The 23191-nt window shown below is 43.2% G+C and overlaps 2 protein-coding genes across 14 annotated transcripts in view; both read right to left on the bottom strand.

Moving 5' to 3' along the window:
• RNF216 (ring finger protein 216) overlaps positions 1-3738 on the bottom strand; it is an 84747-nt gene extending 81009 nt beyond the window's left edge. The window contains exons 1-3 of one of the 10 annotated variants that reach the window (XM_086853955.1): positions 3503-3647; positions 2683-2794; positions 1232-1442 (exon numbers count right to left, since the gene is read on the bottom strand). The gene's annotated coding sequence lies outside the window, so the exon portion shown is untranslated. Of the gene's footprint in view, positions 1-1231; positions 1443-1649; positions 1741-2682; positions 2795-3379 lie in introns of those variants that run through there. The other 9 variants (XM_086853947.1, XM_086853945.1, XM_086853946.1 and 6 more) reach the window with 9 other exon arrangements.
• Positions 3739-4836: 1098 nt separating this feature from the next.
• Positions 4837-23191, bottom strand: part of SMURF1 (SMAD specific E3 ubiquitin protein ligase 1) — a 45496-nt gene continuing 27141 nt past the window's right edge. Inside the window, exons 4-18 of one of the 4 annotated variants that reach the window (XM_023947542.2) lie at positions 22709-22842; positions 22525-22590; positions 21624-21699; positions 21066-21304; positions 20207-20291; positions 18206-18352; positions 16884-17088; positions 16495-16598; positions 14908-15022; positions 13787-13965; positions 12822-12959; positions 12350-12470; positions 10685-10886; positions 9843-9918; positions 4837-9176 (exon numbers count right to left, since the gene is read on the bottom strand). In XM_023947542.2, coding sequence (XP_023803310.1) covers positions 9077-9176; positions 9843-9918; positions 10685-10886; positions 12350-12470; positions 12822-12959; positions 13787-13965; positions 14908-15022; positions 16495-16598; positions 16884-17088; positions 18206-18352; positions 20207-20291; positions 21066-21304; positions 21624-21699; positions 22525-22590; positions 22709-22842 — 1987 coding nt within the window. In that variant the 3' untranslated portion in view covers positions 4837-9076. Of the gene's footprint in view, positions 9177-9842; positions 9928-10684; positions 10887-12349; positions 12471-12821; positions 12960-13786; positions 13966-14907; positions 15023-16494; positions 16599-16883; positions 17089-18205; positions 18353-20206; positions 20292-21065; positions 21320-21623; positions 21700-22524; positions 22591-22708; positions 22843-23191 lie in introns of all 4 variants that reach the window. The other 3 variants (XM_023947541.2, XM_023947539.2, XM_023947540.2) reach the window with 3 other exon arrangements.

The raw sequence follows: 23191 nt of genomic DNA on the forward strand, positions 1-23191 counted from the left end.
AGGCTGCTGAGAACAAGATTATCCCAGCTCAGTGAGGCACTCCTTATTATCTCTCATCTTGGTGCTTTGGTAAGAATAACTTATTCAAGCCACCAGAACACTGCTAAGTGGCTTTTTCCCCCTTCTTTTTCCTATTTTCTCTGCCTACCTCTCCCTGATTTCCCATTTCCAGTAACCTGCTTAAAAAAAAACTACTCTGGAATAATGCTGACCAGCCCCGTTATTCAGCTCCATTTCAAACACAGGAACTCCCAGCCTGTACATAAATGACCTTATCTCCCGGGAGACAGCTGCTATCCCCAGGCAGCTGTGTGTTTCACACCTTCTGCTGTATTTAAAAAGGCACCTATCCCCACTGGGATGGATCCTACTGAGAGTAATCCCAGTTACAGGAAGCAGCTTGAAACCCCACCATCACTTCAGTGCACACACAGGCTTTGGAGACTGCTAATGCCTTGTCTTTAAGTAGTTACGATGATGTCCAAATTCAGTAATTTAAAGGGTGTCTTAAAATATCTCCAGATCAAATCCATCTGCAAAAAACCAAAACAACCCTGAACTTCCAATGAGAGGAATTAGTGGTGCAGCTCTGACTGTCCCAGAAAGAATGTAGCCTGTGGCAAGCCCCAACACCCAGCACCGCTGGCGCTCAGACACCGTAAACCACTCACAATGGCTTTAGAAAGATATAAATTAAAATAAGACACCCATTCCAAATTAATGAATGGGAGATTCTTCCAGCAGGCACTAAACAACACCCAAAGGGCTCCACGTCTCTTGCACTTAGGTTTTTGCTATTCCAGGTTGCTAATCAGCTCCTGGCCCCTGGGATATGCTTCCTGTCTCTCTCCAGCTGCGCCAGAGCCGCCGGAATTGTGTGTTTGCCCCACCTATTCTTGCCACAGGACTCTTCAGTGATTTGTGTCCAATTTCAAAGCACAAGTCTCGCCGGCGGCAGGGAACGCCCACTGCATTCTCAGTCAGACAAAGCACTGGGCTACCCCGGAATTTGGGCTTCCGAGGCAGCTCCTGAAACTCCAGCCCTGGAACAGGCTGCCAGCACCCTGCTGGAATCCAGACTGTACCTTATCACCAGTAACACCTGCCCCAAATGTTCTTCTAGGAACCGCTGTTCCTGCCCTGACTGCCTGCAGCCAGGCCAACCAGAAGGAAAACATCCTAGGAAGCAAGAAAAAGAGATGGAAGAAAGCCTGTTACCACAGTGCACCACCTCCAAGCAGCCTGAATGTCTACACATCTTCAGGAAATCTGTCTGAGTCCCTTCCCAAGTCTTGGTGTTCCAGGCACAAACTCCTGTCAAGATGATTGTTTATTAACATCCAGTCACACCACGAAGACATCCAGCACATGAAATCTATTAACGTGTTTACAGTTGCAGCAGGCCTGATGGAAGGCAGTGGAATTTTTGCACAGCATTCATCCTAGAAATTAAAAGCACATATTAAAGTAAATCCCACAGTTCTGGAATTAAAAATTGTCCCTGTAATCCTACTAGTCCTAAACAAAATGGGTTCTACCACATGGCTTGAGCTGCACATTCCTACAGCCCTGAACCTGTTCAGAGACGCACCAGAATCTGCTCAGGATTTGGGTCTGCAGAACAATGCATTTCAGATTTCCTGCCTCACCTTCCAAACAGGTTGCTGGAGGAAAAACCCTCATGCCATCTTCTCTGAAAGCAGGAGAGGCCACATCAGCTGTGCATGTAAAGGCCAGTCTAAATGCCTGACAGAGGACACCTGCCTTTCCCTCTACTGCTACCACTGGAGACCTGCAACAGCTGCAAAGTGCATCAGGTGGGAGAGCAGAGATTGTTAAGAAAGAGGAATCAACCTCCACAGAGACAGAATAGAGAAACAGATCTGCTCATAGGTCTTAGGACCAGGACTGGCTGTGCCTCTCGGCCACCAAGACACTCTCTAGAACTGTTGCTGTTCCATAGAGAGGGAAATACAAGAGGGAATGCTCTGAAAAGCGCATAGACATCGAGATTTAGTCCCTCAGCATCATGCCTGGATTATGGAAATAAAAGTGCACAGCAGCAACATTGGCTTTTCTCTTTCAAAGCATCAGATGTCTCAGGACAGTAACCAAACCATAAGAAACTGAACAGAAACATCAACAACTAAACTTATTTGTATGAAAACTGTTCTAAGCATCTGTCAGTAAGATTCTAAAGTACAGTACTAGAGGACACTCAAATACAACACTCCAGGTCATAAAGCACAGAGGAGATGAAAGGAAAAACCTCCAGGGCTGGGCTCACAGGTGCAAGCAGCCATTATCCATCCAGGGCTCCAGCCAGCAGAACTGCAAAGCTGAGGGATCCATGGGATGACTCTTTCTGACTCTCTGATTTGCTCACCCCAAAGCACTGCCCCGGGCAAACTCACACTCCTCTCATCACACACACACACACACACACACACACACACACACGATGGACTTCCCCACAGCTCTTCAGCCTCAGAAGACTTCGGTGGGATCCCAACCTACATCCAGCCATCTGGGGGAATAAGGTCAGCTCCAGGGGCAGGAAAACTTATTACAAGAACGCAGTGTACATTAACATTTCCAGGCTGTGCTCTGTCTACCATGGCCGGGCTGGCACTTGGATCAACAGAGAAAGGAAAGAAGAGGAGGAAGATGAGTATCTCTTACACTGATCCCTCAGCTCCGAGGACAGCTGTGTTTGGGGTTTCTTTCCTGCAGCGGCTCCCACAGCAGATGCCTGAAATGTCGAGATGTCCCAACGGCACCGAGTGCTCCCACACTGAACAGGGGTCAGAAGAGAACAATCTTTTACCCTCCTCACTCCAGGAGCTCCGGCGCCAGGTTATCCCCGATAACAAACACCCGGCCGGGGGTGCCCGGGACAGCCGAAAGGAGCCCCCTGAGAGCAGCGCCTGTCCCCGGGTGTCCCTCGGGGCCGCGGGAGGACACAGGGGAGGTGCACGGAGGTGAAGGGAGCCCCTGACCCCGGGAAGGGGGAGACGGGACCGGCCCTGAGGGGATGGAGGGCGGAGGGAAAGGACCCAGTCCTGAGGGGAGCTGAAGGGGGAGGGGGTGTCACCGATCCTGAGGAAAAGCGAGCACGAAGGACTCGACCCTAAATGAAAGTGGAGAGGTACAGGGGGACGGACAGGGGGACGATGACGCGGGGAACCCGTCCCTGAAGGAAAGCGCTAGGGGGGGGGGACGAGCTGTCCCTGACGGGAAGAGAGGGGAAGGACCGGCCTTGAAGGGACGCGGGGGAAGAGGGACGGACGGAACGGACACCGGGCCATGAGGGAACGCGGGGAGAGGGGGGGAACGACCCGTCCCTGAGGACAGGCCCCAGCCGGGAGCAGCGCCCGACCCCGCAGCGAGGAGTCCGGCGAGGCCCAGAGACACCCCGGAGCGGCCCCTCTGTCCGTCGGGCGGCAGGGCTGTCCCGGCACTCACCGGCTCCGCGGGACAGAGGGGTCACCCCGGCACTCACCGGCCCCGCCGCCCCTCCGGCCCCGCTTCATTTAACCGCCGCTCCCGCCGCTTCCGCCCGGCCCGCGCCACGTGACCGCGCCGCCCCGCATCATAGAGACACAGCGAGGGAGAGAGAGCGGCGGGCGGGGACGGGCGGCGCGGGCGGGCTCGGCCCGGCGAACCTACCATAGAGAGAGGGGGCGGGCGGCCATTGCGGCGCCACGCCCCCTGGCGGGCGGGCGGTGTTCCCGTGGGGAGGGGGCGGGACCAGGGCTGCACGTGCGTGCGGGGCGGGGCCCGGGGACAGAACTTTTTGGGGTGCTCAGCAAAGGAAGGGGGTCCCGTGTAGGTCCCCCCTGTCCCCCGCAGCTCTGCGTGATCGTGGAGGTCAAGCGAGTGACAGGGAGCCCCCCAGGACACCGCGTTTGCAGCTGGGGATGTCCTGCAGGGAGAGCAGAAAATGGAACTTGAGAGGTTTAAGTGACTTTGCCAAGCTGCCACTAAAGGAGACAGACGATTCATTGAGCTCCGCAAGATTTCCTCAGAGAAATGGGAAAGTTTTAATTGCGTTTTCAAGAGGTTCACGTCGTGGAGAAGTCCTGGAGCAGCTCCTCTACAGCACAGCACACCCACTGGAGCAGGCTACAGGGATCCTCCTCTCTCTTAGCACCAAAAGGACAGAAATCAGGAAAGCTTCACCAAAAAAAATGTAGTCATGAAAGAAAACAGCAGTGCCAGTGTTTGACAGAGCACTGAAGGACTGACACGATTTCCTGCTCCAGGTAATGAAATTGTTCAGTCCCTGCTGCTGGCTAACACAGGGGTGGGCAACAGCAGCTCGTATTGTTCATACTGTGAAATTTACTCAAAGAATAAAATGCATTTTCTTTGTGCTCCCTCCATTTTTATTCATTTATTAAACCAAATTATGGCCAGAAGAAACCCCAGCTTTCAGCATCAAGGAGGGAAGGCACTGCTGCAGCACACACCAGCACTGAGCACCATCCTTGGACTTGCTCCTGTCCTCCTCTTGCAAAGCTGCAGTAATCAGGAAAAAAACAAACAGGAAAGCAAGGATTCATCAATATTAGTCAATCTTTCTCCACCTTTCATTAAGGGTAAGATTGTAATTTCTTTCTGCAAACTTGTTTGGAAAAGTATCAGGACAAATAATTAGAGAAGAAGTTAAAAAGATGAAGGTGAATTAAAGAAATGAAGTGTTGTCCCTGCAGAGGACTTTCATCTGGGCAGTCCATATAGATCTGTTAAATCAGCTGCATTTTGATACTTTGTCCACTCTTTTCCTCTGATTCCCATAAATATTTTAACAAACAAAACAGTGGCTACCAAGAGTTTAAAGTTGTGAGTTTATTGCATATGTAACAAAAATGAACATGACCTCCTGGGTCCAGCCTACTATACAATCACTGTTTATTCCAGCTGGTTCCATAACCACATTAAATAGAACTAGTATTTCTTTAAATACTTTGATTTAGACATAAAATGAAACATTAGTGTACAACTTCCACAAAATAAATCTGCAATAAAAACAGTGGGAAGAATAACAAGGATAGCAGCAATACTTAAACATGACATTACAAAATAATAAATTAAAAAAATACATTATAAAGTGGTTGAGGAACAACAACAACAACAACAAAAAAAAAATTAACAGATTAAAACCAGATCCATACTGTGTTTCTGGGAATTTGCTGTGCCACACGGCCCCGAACCTGGGCACTGGCTCCAGAGGGCCCAGTGGCTGGATCAGTAATTTACAAAATCTGTTGGATTTTACAACCACCTCGACTTGAACTGAGGACAAACTGCTGAGCGAGCGCCGATCGCACTGTCTGGAGCTTCGAGCAGCCTTTTCGGAGCAGGGTCTTGTCTAACATAATGCCCAAGTGAACACTCACACCCATCCAACAGTCTCGTTTCTTCCTGCTGGAACACACGAGCAGAGTGGTGGTTTCCTACATCCCTGAGCGTAGAGTAGAGGCTGAGGAGTAGTTATCAGGGCACTGCTGATGGAGCAGCTGCGGGGTTTGCCGTGGGACAGGAACGACAGACACGCTGTACCTTGTATTTCCTTCGGGTCAGATCCAAGAGTATCCGCGCACAAGGTGGAACGTGGAATGACAGAATGAACACGGGACTCGATGGGATTCTTTGGGCAAGTTTGAGAAGTAACAACCAAGTTCAAGTGCTGGCAGACCGAGTGGGAATGGACACACAAATTCACACAGCTGAGGTTATCCCAGACCTCCGAGAGCCACTGGCTCTAGCCATCCTAACTCCTGTTGGCATTTTGTCCTTCCCTGGCCTTGGAACCGGGCACAGGAAGAACAGGCCATGGCTCCGAAGCCGTTCTGCCTCGCTTCTCGCTGCTCCTCCATCCACCCAACCTGCTTTAAGGCCTGCCTCAAATGCATGTACAGAACAAGACAAAAATTGTCTTCGTCATCACTGAAGTGGCACAAAATTGCAAAGACAACACGATGGGAGAGGTGGTGAAGCTGTTGAAAAGAGAACTGAAATAATTTAAAAGACAGTGAGTGCCCTATTCTCATTACTGTCAGCACGGAGGAGGTACCTTAACAAGGGCTTTTAAATACAGCAAAAAACAGACGGACTTTTCGAAACAACAATCCTTGCCTATTCTTATTTTGTGCATTCAATAAAACACTGACCTAGCAAAGACATTAGGAACTATCTTATGTCAACTGGGTCGTTGACATAAAGCTACTTGACCTATAGATCTCCAAATCAGGGGCCTTTCCCTTCACCTCACTTGGTTTGTACTGAGCCAGTTGTGCTGCAGGTGTGACAGGATTTTTATTAAGGGGGTGCTTTAGTATCTGGGTTTGGGGGGGTTTTTTTTACACATTTTTTAGTGAAAAATCCACATGGGACTGCATGCAAAGCTTTTGGGCAATAATCCATTTTGCATTTTTCCTATCTGACTGGTTTATTGCACATTAAAACGTACTGAAAGGATTAAATATACTTTATGAACAGGTTTGACTTCAAAGCAATTTGGAAAATCCAGGGTTGTGGGGACTCTGCTACTCAGCCTGGGACCATAGGGATGCTGTCTGCTAACAGCTACACATCCCAACAACCAGAACTGCAAAAAGTGGTCTCCAAGTGCCAAAAGATCCTACAGAACATGGGGCTGAATATGCCTCTCCTGTACAGTCCTGCAGGATGAGCATCTTTAGCCACCCTGTGCAAATCTCACAATATGGTACAATTTTACACCTCCAATGCAACTCCTGACAACAAATCACAAGAATTATGGTCAATGGCAAAAAGAAAACCACAAACAAACAAAACAGAGAAAGATGCCAGGGTTTTGACAAGTGTCTACTTTCTGTCCTAACACAGTTTAAAGCTATTACCAAATTCAATTTTAAAAAAAGACAAAATAGAAGTATTCTAGTAGACATCTCCTAAGGACAGGCTCTTGCCCACAGCTGAATTTCAATGCACTATACCATAAATTTAACATCTGTTAATTGTTTCAGTCATGAATCTAAAAATCAAGCTTGCCAAAGAAAAAAACTCCTTGTCTTGGTTTGAAAAGACAGGTGTCTGGTAAGGAAGCCAGAAATCTCCCTTGAAATGGAAAAAAATGCAAACCACTCCCCCACCCCGGAATTATTATAACCTATGAATCAAGGTGGTCTTGGGCAAAGATATGGGAATAGCACTAACAGTTATTTAGTAAGGAAATTAAAATAAAAATGGAGTAGTAAAAAAAAAAAGAAAAACAACCCACTGACAGAGTCAGAATAGAACCTGACAGCCTGCTGGTCAGGGTGCTGGTAGCAGTTTGATTAAATGGTGGCTGCTGTCCTCCTGGGGTGACAGATGAGGTTCTGTTGAAGCAGTGACCCTGTAGAAGGGTGTAGCTTTCCTCTGAAGGTCCAGTGGTGGTGTAGATGGGTCTGGTCTTGCTCTGGGAATCCAGTGGAGAAAGGCTGCCCGCGGTGTTCCCAGTCTCAGATTATATCCAGGTAGGAATGCTTGGCTCCTCCCCCTGGAGCCAAGACCACTGGACCTTCAGAGGAAGACCAGACCCCTTTACAGGATCACTCCTTTATCAGAACCACATCTATCACTTGAAGAGGACTGCAGTCACCATTTAACTGGACTGCCACCACCCCCCTGACCAACAGGGTGTCCAGTCCCATCCTGACTCTGTCAGTTTAAGCCAGTGTTTCTGTATTATTGTTATATTCACTAGTACTATATGTACTAGTAAAGAACTATTATTCCTGTTTCTTATATCTTTGCCTGAAAGCCCCTAAATTTAAAATTATAATAATTTGGAGGGAAGGGGCTTACATTTTCCATCACAAGAGAGGCTCCTGCCTTCCTTAGCAGACACCTGTCCTTCAAACCAAGACCTTCAGCTATTGGATTTGCTTTACCCCTGTGTTAGAGAAGAAACCTTTCAATATTAGTTTCAGTTATTGGAAAAGAAAACCTTATGCAGCTCTCTGGAGAAATTTTCATCCTTACAGAACTGAAGTAATAAATTCTTCCAATAGCTTTCTGTAACATTTAGAATGCTTTCACTATATAGTTTCCCTTTTACCTCAATCTCCAAATAAACCTTTCCTAAGGCCAAAAAATTTGAAGCAGGAGATTGCTTTGTTAACTTGACTTTTAGTGATTTCCATGTGAGTCTTAGAATTTAAAGTCATACAAACACATCTTGGGTAAAACAGTGGCACAGAAATCACAGCTTTGGAACTGAATGGATTTTTATCCTGTCTCCTCCTCACAAGGCTTCTCTGCAAGGTACTTACATCTGAACAAACTATGGAAAATAATTCTGCAGGAGGAAAGAATTGTTTTCACGTGCAAAACAATTAGATTTCAGCCAAGACAACCAAAAAGAAATCATACAATACCGTTTGAGCTGCCCCAGATTCCTTCACTTTTCTCAAGGTGAGCCACAGCTTCCACTGGGAGCTTCCTGCTAAGGCAGAACTTGGATTTCTTTACCTTTCAGTTAAGTGATCATATGGAGGTATTTTCTGCTAGAAGTTTACTTTTTAAACAGATGTTTAAAATGTGCAATGCAAATTCTGGTGCCAGTCAGACACTCTGCACCTGCTGGACTCTACAAAGGCTCAAGCTTGATTTAAGACAGACTAACCAGGTGCACCTATCAGTTGCAGGTCCTCAGCAAATTAAGCTCATTCTCAAATGCACTTTGATTCTCCTATGAAAAAAGCCCCACAGGTCGCTGACCCTATCACAATATGTGTTACCAATCTAGCAGAATATCCTGTGTAACCAAAGCCAAATGCTGAACTTGGCTGCATTTCATTTTGGGGGGATGGAAGAAGAGGGAAGGGGTTATTGTAACAAAAGGGAGAAAATAGAGTTGGGAACCACCAAGAAAAGGCCCGACCCTCCCCCCCTAATCCACCAGCGGCAGAAGGGAAACAGCCCCATCTCTAAGTTGTCAGAGTTCAGATGTTTCAGACAGCTTAGCAGGAAGTTCACAGCAAGCTTCTTCTAGCTCTTCATTTGGTGGTCCATGAGTTAGCATCTGTTTCCTTTGGTTGCTTTTTCATTCCACAGCAAACCCACACGTCTCTTCCACAGCTGTCAACAGCTTCTCATAAAGCTTCTCGTATGACTCATAAGGCGGAATGTCGATCCGGTTAAAGCTGCAGGGAAAGTAACAAAACATCAATGGATCTTAAGTGCTTATTGGGGGAACAATGTAAAGAAGCTACATATAGATAGAAATTGTAAAAACTCTCAGCTGCCTCAGTGGCCAAAGGAGACAAGACAAAAAACAACTATTTCTACAGCAGGAATGCACAGCTTAATAGGGCAGTGTTTGGGATGAGGAGGAAGAGGCAGATGCAGGAGACTTGCAAGAAAAAGCAACACATCAGGCAGGCCCACTCCCCGCCCTGCCTGCAGACAGTCTGCTGCTGCTGACACCATTTCCTGCCTCTGATGGAGTGAGATTTCCGTGCAAGGGCTCAGGCTGTGCCTATACTGCACCAACAGCACGAGCTTCCAACATTCGACATCCGACAACACTTCTTTGTAATGAAGAAATAAAGAAATAAACTTACAAACGTCTCACTACCCAGAATAATCACCTCTGGAATAAATGAAAACCACAGACAGTATAGGAGACAAATCAAGCTTTAAGAAAAGCAAATTATTTTGCTGGCTGCAGAGTACAGATAGATCCAAGCTAACAGAGCACACGTGGAGTCATGAATGTGTATCACATGCCTAACCCCTGCCCAGGACAAACAGAAATGACTCCTTTAAATCAAGACAAAGGGAGAGGAAGCAGGGTGTTTCCATCTTACCAAGTGTGGGCTTTTGGAAGGTTGTCTGTGTTTGCATCTATTAAATGGATGGTAAACAGTCTGGGTCCTGCAGCGCCTGTAGAACCTTAGACAGACATTCTAGTTAATGCACTTCAACAAAGCATCATTCACACACACGCATTTTGCTGTGTATAAAAAGGCAAGAGAGGAAATTACAGTTCCAGCTGCAAGCCTAAGTATGTCCTAGGCTAAATCTGTAGAGATATTTGCAGCTGATGAAGGGATGGCAGAAGAGATAGGGCTGTTTGTGACAAGCATTTTACAGACTGGCATTTTGGAAAGCTGCTAAATTTGATATTAATGAAGCTACACTGTCAAAAATGAAAATACTTAAGTGCAGGAAGGTTTTCCTTGTAAAACAGAGCTAGTATTTTAATTTTCAACATCAATTTACCGTCAGCTAATAAATGGAGTGTGACCAGGAGATCACAACAGCCAAGGACACTGCCACATTTTTTATAAAAACCTACGATTTTCAGGAATTTGCTTTAAAGCTTAGTCAGCCATATATCCCCGTGTATATTTGCATGGAATGATTTGAACCTCAGAGCACAGAGCTGTAAGAGACTGACGAGCCACAATTGGCAGAAGTCAAAGCACTGCACAGTAACAGATTTACCAGCTTCCATCACTATCAGCAACAGCCAAAGTGCTCAGCAGCAGCTGAGCTGCTGACAAATATAAAACTGTTCTCAGGCTCTAAAGTTTGCAAGTGCTTGACTTATCCAGTAATATGCTGATATTTTACAAGGGGTGTGTAAATACCACACCACTTTTATCTCTCTCCAACCACAGATTAACTCAGCCGCCACATCAGTCACCTTGTAAAGCCTTGAAACCTTGAAGTGGGACACGCGTCGAGCCCGTCACAAACTGCAGCAGCCTTGCCCTTCTTTCCTCATCAAACGTTTCCACCGCTTGCCAGAACCACTTGACGATGTTGCTGTCAGCCATGCAGTGCTTTAGGCGGGTGTTGGACTTCCAGTCATTCAGGTCTATCTTATCCAGGCCTCCTATGATCAGCTGTTAAAAGATTAGGAAGTGCTTTAAAGTCCAGAGTAATTTCAGGTTTGCTGTTACAAAAACACATCCAGCCACGTCAAGAAGCCTGGCATTGTTTAGGTGCTTCACCCACTTTTTTGGTGCAAGGTAACACTCCAGACCAGTACAGAACTGGCAGTAAATATCTCCAGTTTGACTGCAGTGAAACTAACCCCAAGCAGTGCTTTACCAGCATTAGAAGCCCATGCAAGACTTGCTTTATTAAATGTGTGCTCCTGGAAGGTACAGCCTGTCTTTATGAGGGCACAGCACTGATTTGGAGTAAGGCTGTGGCACAGCATCACTGTCCTGCTGCAGGACTGTCCTAGAGGTGCCAATGCCAGCGACAATCCTGCTCAGCTTATGGGAACATCTGAGTTGCTTTGTTGTTCTACAACAAACTACAGAAAATTTTCATCTGCTTTTTGACCCCATTTGTGAGAATCTCTGACACACACCTGACATACCACTTCAATCTATTTTCCAGAGTTATTTTCCAACTAGGTTGCAAAATACTGTATAAGAAGTTGCTGCTGGCCATGCATTTAACCACCTCCTCTGGCAACAATAAATAAATGTCACAGAGCAAACTTCACCCCTCAAAACAAAATGTGTGTCGTATTTTATATTTCCCATAATATTCCACAGTAAGGATCCAATTGCTGAGACCTGCTCTTTAGCAGCTGCCTTGTTGTGCCACCAAGAGAGCACCCACTTGTACCTGCTCACATCATCAGGTGAGTTGGGACTCTTCTGACATGGAGAGTATTGAAACATTTAATGGATTTTTAATCTACCTTTTTAAGCAAATGGAATGCAAGAACTCTGTGGAATTAACCAAAATGCATGACTGACTAGCACAAAGCTCATAGTTTCTATACCACAAATGATGAATATTCCCCAGGTTGTCTTATTTTTTCTAGGAAGCAAAACCAGAGGAAAAATTACTGTAACAGGAACTAGTTTAAGAAATAGCTTTCTGCACATCAGGATTTGGTAAGAAGACAAATTAATTTCCTTTCCATATGCTCAACTCTTATATTTCTGTAAACCAATTTCTGTGTGCAAGCAGAAACATCCATGTGTGAAAAGTTATTGGACAAAACAGTTTCTGGGGTAAATAACATGCCTGGTCTTGCCAAAAATTCCTCAGACTTGCAGTGTTTCCTCATTCTCAGACTACCTGCCTTGAGCATTAGTCCTTGGATAGACACCATGGTGCATTTGTCTTTTCCTGTTTAAGTAGCCCTCTCAATAATATCAACCCAAAGAATGTCTAGAATAAACCTAAAAGGTTTTGGTTAAATAAATACTCAGCTTTCTGGTACATAAAATGGAATAAGTTTTGTGTTTTGTTTGTTTTGCTTGCTTTTTGTTTTTTAAATCAGTGCTTGACTGTGGATCAAACAAATTACAGAACAACTATCTACGTGGATAAAACATACCTCAAGTTCCTTCTGGTCAAAAGGCTTGAGAAGATGTTGAGGAATAAGTTCATTAAAGCCCTTCTGCAGAGCCAGGAACTGTGCCTCTATTCCTCTCATGAACCGCCAGTTCACATACAATCTAGGGGAGGAAGGAAAAAGTCAGGGGTGACGAGATGGACAGCACTGGGATTTTTACAGCAGACTTGGAAAATGCTCATTTTACAGAGGACCTTGTTTTAACTTTGTATTATGAAAGAAGTGCTTATCCATTCTTTTTCCATCAACAATTAACTATTGCACCATCCACGAAAAAGACAAAGTACCATTCAGAACTTCATCTTCCCAGGTCTCCCAGTGAAAACATTCATGTCATTTAACACTCAGGAGTTCCCACCCAAAATACTTACTTTCTATATTTCACTATATACAAAAGTTCTGTTTACTACCCTCTTCCCACTACATTTGCAGGACATATTTCTGTTTGCAATACCTGACATATTCCTTCTTGTTCTCTTCTGTCACTGGAATATTCCTGCCATTTGGTTTGAGTTCATGCTGTAAAATCCTCCCAAAGGCATTGTGCTCCACACAGAATGTATGATCCAAGACTGGTGTGATATCATTCTCTCTGCCAATGGACAGAGGGTAAACTCAGTATTTTTGGCATTTTGGTAACTCCCAGTGGTGATGCTGACAGTTATTTGAACACCTAGGTAGTCTTCAGGCAAAACCTTAGTTACCACCTGCATTTCACACACTAGAGGAATATTGCCACCATCACCAATTTCTGTATGATTTAGTGCATGTTGAAGAGCCTGATCAGATATGGGATATTCATCTAATTCTAATGGAACTCAGGATACTGGATAAAACCCTATATACAGAAATGCACACACACATACATATACACCCAGCAAGAATCTGATCTGCTGTCATGTATCTGTGAAGCACAGATGAGATCATACATAGAGAACTTCATCAGCAGTAACTTCTTTTAATACAAAATTCAAAACAGCATTTAGGAAAAGAAATTGAGATAATGCAAAGCAGTTCCAAGGAGTCCCAAAGCTACACTGAATGCTGGATCTTGTTCTGTAAGCATACAGAAGCCCAAATTACTTCCATTTATTTTCATTTTAATCAGAGTTGGCTTTCTTTTGAAGAAGGCTCTACTTCCCCTCAGACCTCTGTCCTGTGTTTGGATTTTGATACTATGATATTCTACCATATCCACGCAAACTTTAATGATTTAGTATCTAGTTTATTACAAGGAGAGTTTGCAATGAGAACTTTTCCTCAAGTACCTTTGATATATTAAGAATAGTTTAATGCCTTTGTACAGACTGCCACCATAAAAAGATTTTTGCAAACTCTTTGTCTAAAGCATCTCACTATTGCCAACAAACTCTACCCCATTTTCTCTGCAGTGAGACGATTGCTAAATTCAGTACTTACAAGATCCAGACTAAACTTTTGTGTAATTCTGGGTCAACAGATTCCAGATCGGAGAGCTGGATAGGCTTCCCCAGCAGCTGTTTGTAAAAGGGAACTGTGAACCCCCCGTTGATATAGTGTCCATGGAACACAGCCAAACCCATTATCCGACCAACAAAATGGAAATAAGACAAATGGTCCTGCAGGGAGAGAGGAGAATCAGGCTTGGGAAGACACTGACATCTTGTGGCACCCTCGATGGTTCATTCAGCATGAGTTACCTGCAGCCCTCTGGGTAAGAGCAGCCACCACTTTTCCTCACAACATAACCAAAACCAAAGCATTTAATGATTAAAAACCTCAAGCAAGTCTCTGGGCATTACCTGATTAATAAACTGGATTGAAGTCTCTAGACCTCTCAAAGGGAAAAACTTGGAAAGAGAAAATCCCTGTGAAACCTCCAAAATCCAAAAAGATGAGGATTCTGAACAAGTTAGTTTATTCTTTGTTTAACCATCCAAATGTATCTACTCTTGAGGAAGCAGTGTGCTTGTTTCCTTCATTTCTTTCATGTTCCTTTTAAACTAACTTTTGAAAGCTGAGGTGTAAGTCCTATGGTTGACATTCTTCCAATCCACCTCCCTCATCTTCCAGTGCAAATGTCAGGAAATGTCATGTCAGGGAGAATTCCCTCTACTAATACAGAACTGCTGCTCCTTTTAGGGTCTGCATCATTACAAATCCTTCAGTAAGAGAAAAAGCAAGCACAGGAGCGTAGTGAGAAAGGTCAAGCAAGGGATACATCCCTAAAAGTCATGGGGTGGCACTGCTGGGATTGTAATGCTGTGTGCACAACCACCTGTGCTCACAGTGAAGATGAATTTCATCTGTCTTGTCTTCTCAGAGTCACTGTGCAAACCAATCAGTACTGAGCAGCCTCAAAGAAATCAGATATCTGTCAAAGGCTATAATGCTTTTAATTTCTGAACAAAACCCCTCTGCTTCTTATTGTATAAATATAAGACATTAACACATTCTTATTCCAATTTACACTGCAGTTTAGACTCTTCTTGTAGAAGAGCTGTAAGAAATGCAGAGGACATCTTTTAAAGTCAGAATATTGCTGAGAAATTAATACTTACAGGATTGATAGAAGAGTCTGGATTGATTTGCAGCATATAAATATTATCTGTGGAGTATTGGAAGAGTCCATAGTAGGGATTCAACATTTCATGGCACAGTAAATACAACCACTCTCTGCCAAAAAAAAACAAAACAACAACCCAACAGATTTAGAAGAGTGCAATTTGCACTTAAGTTTTAGACAAAACAATTATTGTGATTGATCAGTTATGGAATGCTATTTCAAAATCATCACCTTGTGCTGCCCTCCATTTGTAGACCAAAAGGATGTGAATAAAACCCCACAATGTCCTACTGCACTCAGGACAGACTTGGTTTAGTTTAGAAGCACTGAAGGGATTAACATCAATTAGAGAAGCTATAGCAAGCTGTTAGACAATGCCATCAACTAATTGAATCTGAACAAGCCACGCCTCCAAAAAATCCTGCCTTTGTACAGAGTTCAGCTATTTGGAGCCAATGAGATCTGCTTCTCTGCAACCTGTACAGTATAAGGATTATACTGTTATTAAATATTAAATATTAAAAAAATCTGTTGATTACAATCAGTTCAATCGCTGGGGATCTTTAGAAAAGCTGTTTTTCTGCCAGCTTGGTGACTGCTTTCAGCAGAGGCCAGAAGGGACAGAGACCAAATGCATTAAAAGGAGGGGTTGGGTAAATTCACTCACCTCAATAACATACAAGGACAGAAGCAGAACTAAAGCTATTTCTGACCTTCCAAGTCACCATGACAAATACCCCTTTGTTGTTAAATTTGGACAGCCTTCTCAGGTCCAAAATATTCAGAGAGAGCTATCAATTGTAATGCTTAGAAGTGGAGCTGTACTGATCAGGAAGAGTCAGTTGCAACTAATAGGCAATTATGAAAGGCATCAGGGCAACAGGATGTCAACAGTGGAGACACCCAAGGTTGCCTAGGGTAAGGCAGCTCAGAATGTTCCAGCTTCTTTCCTTTGTCCAGGGATTGATCACTGAAAGACACCTAAGTGGGCATCTTTTGTGGATTTGAGAAATTTCTCAGTGAATTTACACAATTCTGAGCCACTACAGAGGTGAGCGTTTTTTTCAGTGATGCTAAATCAGCTTCTGAATTTCAGATCCGATGTGACCCACAGGGAATTACTGTCATTTTTAAGAGGGAGGCAAGTCCTTGCTGAAATTTTAGCTTTTGTTTAGCATTAGTTCATCTCCACTCCTGCTCCAACAGATCAGAGAACTCTCCTGAATGCGGCTGAGACATAACAAAAAGGAACCCCTACCCTCCTGCAATCCATTTGTGGGAAATCAGAGAGGTGTGTTTTACAAAACCATTCCTGTGATCTGGATCTGACTTCAGGGTCTATACACTCCCTGAGAGACCTCACAATTTGAGCTGATCACACTTTCATAACTTGCAGTAGGACAACTCTTAAATCGCAAGCTTTCACTTTCCAACCTACCATATAAAGAGTGAAGCCACAGACACTGTCTATAAATTAACATATACCATTAACAGGTAACTTGAAATGGGATTGTATCAACCATGGGACAGTTAAAGGGTAACTTAATAGTTAAAAGGTGTCAGAAAACCCCCAAAATCTCACCTTGCTACTCCTCCATAGTCCAGGCCTTCCTCTCCTCGGAATTTCACCATAAGCCTCTTTTTCAAGTCCTTTGGCCTCATCTTCATTATCTGACGATAGGATTCCTGTATGTGCATTTGTACAATTAGCTGTTTTATTTCTTTCCTATAATTAAGTCTATTAAGATTTCTCTAATACCATGATTAAGAGTTCTGCATTTCTGTAATACATAGATTGTTAGTGAACTACAGAAAACATTACTCTGTTCCAGTGCTAATCTGAAGCAAATTTCAATGACAACTCTATAATGTGGTGGGTGCTTGTGAAGCAAAGTTGTTATAATCACTGATCAGTTTTACTTCTCAGCGACAAAAGCTGCTGTTAGCAGTAAAAAAATATCAATCAAATACCTCAAATATTTCCTCTCTGGATACTTCAATGCGACAGTGACCAGCCTGAGGTTGCTGAAGAGAGAGCTCATGTCTAAGAACTTTTAACTTTTGTACCAAGTCTCTTTCATATCTCTGTGCAGGCAACTCCTCACCCTCTTCCAATGATCCCTCATTTGGAGCTGGTAGAGGCTGCTGGCTGGGCTCTTTTAGCTGGCATTGATGGCTTGGAGAAAAAAAGGACAATATTTATTCTGGACACATAAGAATCAGGAATATGTAAAACAATCATGGAAGAAATTACTAAGCTTCTGTCTATAAAAGAAACATGGAGTGAAATGTGTATTCAGCTGGATACTTCTGTACCATCATTACACTAAATTCAGGGATGTAAGGAACACAGATATTTAGAGTTTCAGCATTTTTGAACTGTTTTTAACATGGCAAAGCACTGTGGAAGGCTCTGGAGCATGATCACTGATTGATAACTAAGCAGTAATTAAAGTTTGTGAGGTATTTTCCCACACAGAGAGAACTTTCAAGAGTGCAACATGGAAAGAGAACTCTTATGGAGCAAACAACAGTTTTATAAAGGGAACTGTCTAACAACTGCAAGTGATATTATTCCAGCTCCATGCAAAACATGGCTGGGGACTCAGGACACAGTAAAAAGCCTGCATCTATGGCTGTTAGAAGAGAAAGATATACTTGTCCCAAATAGTTGCAGCTTCATACACTCAACTATCCTTATCCATCAGTGCTTTATTTGGGTTGTAGAGCAATTATTTTTTAGATACAGAGATTCCCTGGCTGGCTTCGAGCACAGGAAAAAATCTGGTCTTGGGCACAAGCAGCACTGCCAGGCTGCTTCCAGGGTCAGTTCCACAACAGTTCAGCTGCCTTTCCATGATGCAGAGCTTGAGCTTACTAAATCCTGCTAAACCCAAACTGGCTGTGCACAGCACCCTTTGACCAGATTCCAGCTGGCTTTATACTCCCATTGTCTGGAACTCAAGGGAGCACTGAAGTTAGTCCAGATCCAGAACAGCCAGCACAGAAATGGAACTGCTCATCCAGACAGACATGAGCTGACTGCTGGGGATCCCTTGGCAAACTCTCTACCCCACACCCCAGCAATTCCAGAACTGTGCAGAGCAGAGTAAAAACCCTTCTGAAGAGTCTCAGCAAAAAACTTAGATAAAAGCAGCACTGAGAACCAATGCTTGGAGCCTGACTACAGCACTGGCTGCATCTGTTCCCCAATTATCATTCAAGGTTTCAGCCCCACATGACTCCCAGGAATTCCAGACTGACAGGAATTATTTATCAGGCAAAGCTCTTACTTCATGATGTGATGTAGTCGTGGATCTGTGAATTGTGTGGTTCTGTTGTTATGATCTACAAAATATATTCTTCCTGAAACTGTACTTCTGACTTCCCAACCTGGAGGCAAAGGTCCCAGTTCATCACAATTCACACTGTTAAGGTCTCTAGAGTGAAAAACAAACAAGATGTTAATGCACATCTGAAGTTAAGCAACCAAATACTGAGATCACTTAAAAAAAATTAAAATCACCTCTTTAATTAGGTTAAGGTTAGAATCCTGACTATTTGACTGAAAAACCACTGAGAGTAAGGCTGTAGCAACACATTTACTCACTCCTTTCATCCTGGATAAATTTCAGGTATCACTACGTGCTGCTAAAGGCAGTCACTCATTTCCAGGCAGTGTCTGAATTCAATACACAGAATATATTTTCACTTAAAAAGATTGAAAATACCCTAAGGCTCCAGCCACCTAACTGAGGAAAACATCAACAGTGTGTCAAGAAAAGGAAGGAAGGAAACCTGAAGATTATTTACAGGCAGAAAACCTATTGTTAAGTAAAGTTTTCTTTAGACAGCTGGCATGGATTCAGGGTTGAAGACACCACTCTATGCAATTCCTCACCTAAATCTAACTAAGCAACATTTGTACAAATGAGTTAATTGAGAGGCTTTAGAAAGGTAGAAATACTTTGTACACTGAAGGTGCCTTAGTGTCACACTGAGTATAAGCCAAGGGGCCACACAGACAGACAAGCCCTTGTTAGGCTCCTTAAAGGAGATTATGGTTGGAACCATTTGCTGTGATCAGCTGTGCATCTCAAAGTCCTGCAGAGATCTGATCACAGCAAGTTTTAACCTCCATCTCTGCCTCATGCCAAGGTTAGGTTTCTGCAACACAAGCTGATAGCATGAAAGTCACCTTTAACTAAAAGAGGTGTGACCTGTGACTCACAAGACACTGCTGTGTCCATCTCCATTGCTGCTCCTGAAACCCTGGCTCAAGGATTTGGGGAGAGGAACAGCAGCACCTTTCATTAGGGTGAGCAGCATCACTTGAAGAAGACACAAAGCTTTGGGCACACAAGCCTGACATGGCTGACACAAATGATCAACCACTGTCATTTCTTCTTTCAGCAATACCAGCTAATCTAAAATCAGCTATTTTCTCTCTCTCTCAGCTTTATTTTTCATTTCCTTCCATACACTGAGCTTTTATCACCACTTTTGCCTGCACTACTTTGTATCATTTTCTAATATCCTGTACCACATTCCTCTATTATCCAGGCAGTGCTGCAGCTGAGAGTTACAAACTTCAGTCTGAATCTGGTGTGCAGGTGGCCCATGAAACAGCCCAGATTCAGAGCTACTCAGGAAGAGCACCAGACCTTACTCACAAAGACCTGGATTAACTGCAGGTTAAGGTTTAAAGAGGCTTTACTAAATTAATCATGTGAAGGATTCAAATTTTCTAGCTGCAGATAACTGGCCTAAAGCATAAAAAACCTCAAACCATTTCAAGTTTAAAGATAATAAGTAATCTCTCCTTCAGTTATACACAAGTGAGCACAAATAAAACAAAAGTTACAAGTTGAATATTCAAGAAACAATTATTTTAAGAAAGAGGTCTGGTTTTTTTTCAATTTGCAGTCCAAACTGTTTTTGTACGAAAAAAATGTAGGTAAAATTCAGACATTTGTAGCTTCACCAGAAATAGCCACATCAACATTTTAGGAAGAATTTGTCAAACAGGAATTCCTGAAGGGCTACATATATTTTTGCTTTTTGTTTTACATGATTCAGAAGTAAATAATTCTTTCAAAAAGAGTAATCCTTAATATTTGATTTAAAGGTAACTAGAAACATCCCAAATTATTCCTCTGTTGGGAGCTCTCCCTTTAAATTCAGACAGGCCATTTCATAAATTTTTTGCTTTTAAAATCCAGCATCCTGCCACACAAATACACACCAAACCCCCTTGACTTTTAACTATAAATATTTTAACTATAAATACATACCTCGGTATCCTTGGGTCATGCCACGTGCTCACTCCAGTCTGTGTGTGCAAAAAATAAACCTGTCCCTGTACCGTTGTCCTTTGCTCTATAAAACAGGAAGAGTATTCTAAATTACAAATCTTAAAAAAAAATTCCAAATAAACAGTTTGAAGACATTAGGATATTTTCCTCCTAGGAGAAAGTACAGAAGCTATCACACTGATCTTTTGCAGCATGGACTGCTTTGTCCTTGACAAATTTACTCTGACTACACATTTCAACATTCTTTTGAAACTCACAGATCCATGCACCAGCATATTTTAGTTTGTATTTTTATTGTTAGATTTTGAGACAATCTAAACCCTCAAACTAGATCTCTTTACTCCTAGATTTGGTGTGCTCTTTTCTGAGGTTTAAATTCTCTTTAATCTCATCCTCCCTAATCTTCTGTACTATTTGGTTTCTTTGTTGCTTTTATATATTTTCCTGATCCTTTCTCAAATGTGGGCTCAAACCTACACAACATGCCAAGGGGGAAGGAAAAAATAGCATTACTGCTCCAGTTTAAAGAGCTCTTTACATTCTCCCTAGATACACAGCCAGGATTAGCAGTGAATTTTCTGTAACAGCATCATACCACAACCTCATGTTTAATTTACCATCAACCCCTCAGTGTATCCTGGCGTAGCCAACTGCTAATTAGCCAATCTCAAACTCCCATCTGCACTTAGTTCCTTTTCCAAAACGCAGAATGAGATGCACGTGGACGCTGCTTGTTCCAGCAGGCAAAACACCTCGATGTATTAAAAGCAGAGAAATTTTTTGGTGACGTCTTTGGATAAACGAAACCCTTTCAGTTTTGCAGCTGTGGGACACTCACCGTAGCCTTCAGGTAGCTCAGGTGACTGGTGGCCATGGGGCCTGTTCTGAGGTGTCTGGACGTGAGCTCTGACCTCGGGGGTGCGGAGCCGCTGGGCCTGGAGCCTCTGGTCCTGGCTGGGAGACTCCAGGAAGCGGCAGCCGCCTCCTCCTGCTGCTCCCGTCGTGTCCGTGTACGGGGCTGGCTCCTCCATGAAGCAGCTCAGCGGCCTCCCCGGCCCCGAGTCTTCATAAACCGTTCTGAAAATGGGGAAACTTCAAGAGTTTCCATCACAAGAGAAGTGAATGCAGAAATAACTGCTTCTCTCTCCCCACAACTTCAGCTAGTGCAACCTTTAACCCAAGAGGTGGCATTTTCTTAATGTTTCTATATACAAATTTCTCAGCAGTGGTAACAAAAAACAAATCAATTACCAATTGTAGCTTAATAACCTTACTGCCTGACATATATTCCCAGAAAATATAGTAGTCACATTGATACTTAAGTTTCTAATGTTAGTTACAGTCTTTCCACACATAAACCATTTGTCTAATTAAGTGCAAAGAAAACAATCCTTACCCTTCATTCTCCAAAAGCCCTCTGCAGTCTACTACAGAACCTCCTGTGCCTATTCTGTCCCGTGTCTGTAAACTGACTGAAAGAAGGAAACACAAACTCAGGTCAATGAAAGAAAATCTGCAATCTTAAAAACAGCAAAAAGCAAAAAAATCCACATTAAGACAGGGTAAAGTATTAAGGAAAGCTCTATCCTACAAACAAGAACATATCACTTACCAAAATTCCTTCCATTCTCTTAAAGCATTATTAATATTTTAAAAAGCTGAAGAGAAACCAGAGGGTCATCCCCTCAAAACTTGAGTTTATTTATGTAAATATCAAACATGTCAGCTTCTACATCAGGGTTTCATGAGGATCCAGTAAGGGAAGCTGGAAAAATATTGCTCACCACTAGATGTCATCTTAGGGTGAGAATTTGGAGTTTGCCAAATATATATCACTGAAAAGCTGGGGTTCGGTGGGGGCAGTAAAACGTGGGGTAAATTTGCTATAAAATGAGCACGGCCTTGTTGAAATTTGGAAATGCCTTGCATGAGTCAAAGGTATCAAACCACCAACTTGTAAAATGTCTTTTAACTCCTCCAGATCTTTTTTTAACACCTAAGATTCCCTCTGCCTGCCACCTTGCCCAAATGCATTATTTCACAGTGACATTCACCCTTCCAGAGATGCAGTAGAAACCTTGCCAGATGCATTCCCTGTTTTTAATGTTGTTTCCCATCATCAGCTGAGAGGAAACAAACTCCTGCATAGGAGTGTAATGAAAATTTTCAGGTTATGTAATTTAATCCCAGCAAAATAAGAAGAAACAGCACAGAACAGGCACAGAAGCAGTGACTAGAGGAGTTTTTCCCTATGGATATTTACCAAGCAGATGGAATTTAGCTGGGATCATTCTTACCCACTATTTGGCCTCGGACAGCATCGGTGTCTGTGGGGTTGAGTTTGCATAGATCCAAACGCTGGTCTGCAAAGGAAAATTGGAAAAATCAACCCTGGGAAGGGCTGGGTGGGAAGACTTATCCACTACTCAAAGTACAAGGCATGGAGGGTTCTTGGTCACACCAGGGAGGAATTACTCTTACATCCAGTATCTTTCAGCCTGCTGATGGCATTGGAGAGAAGACGGACACACCCCAGGAAGCCAGCTCCCTGTTTCTTATGGATTTTTTTATGGTTCCATACACTGATGGTTATGGAATCTGTTTTCCCAACGTATCTAGAAAGATACATATTAAAAGAGTAATTTTAGAAATAATAACCTCTTTTTACTCCACAGAACTGATGCTGTAATTGGTACAAATTCTGACACATTTTAGTACATCGGTCATGCCTCTTTATTATAAATACACAAGTGCTTATGCCCAAAATGCTGTTATTAATGAGTTACTGCACAGTGATTTCACACAGCATGGGAAATTGATATTGCTGCAGCATGAATTTAACTACAGCCAGCCTCATTAAAAGCTAAACAACAAGTCGATTAACGTACAAAACTTCAGAATTTATGCTTCTAATAATTTGAAGAAAATAAATCATTCCAACAAGGGCAATTTTCTGCAAAAGCT

The sequence above is a fragment of the Cyanistes caeruleus genome, chromosome 17, assembly GCF_971803275.1.
Source record: "Cyanistes caeruleus chromosome 17, bCyaCae1.hap1.1, whole genome shotgun sequence".
NCBI lineage: Eukaryota > Metazoa > Chordata > Aves > Passeriformes > Paridae > Cyanistes > Cyanistes caeruleus.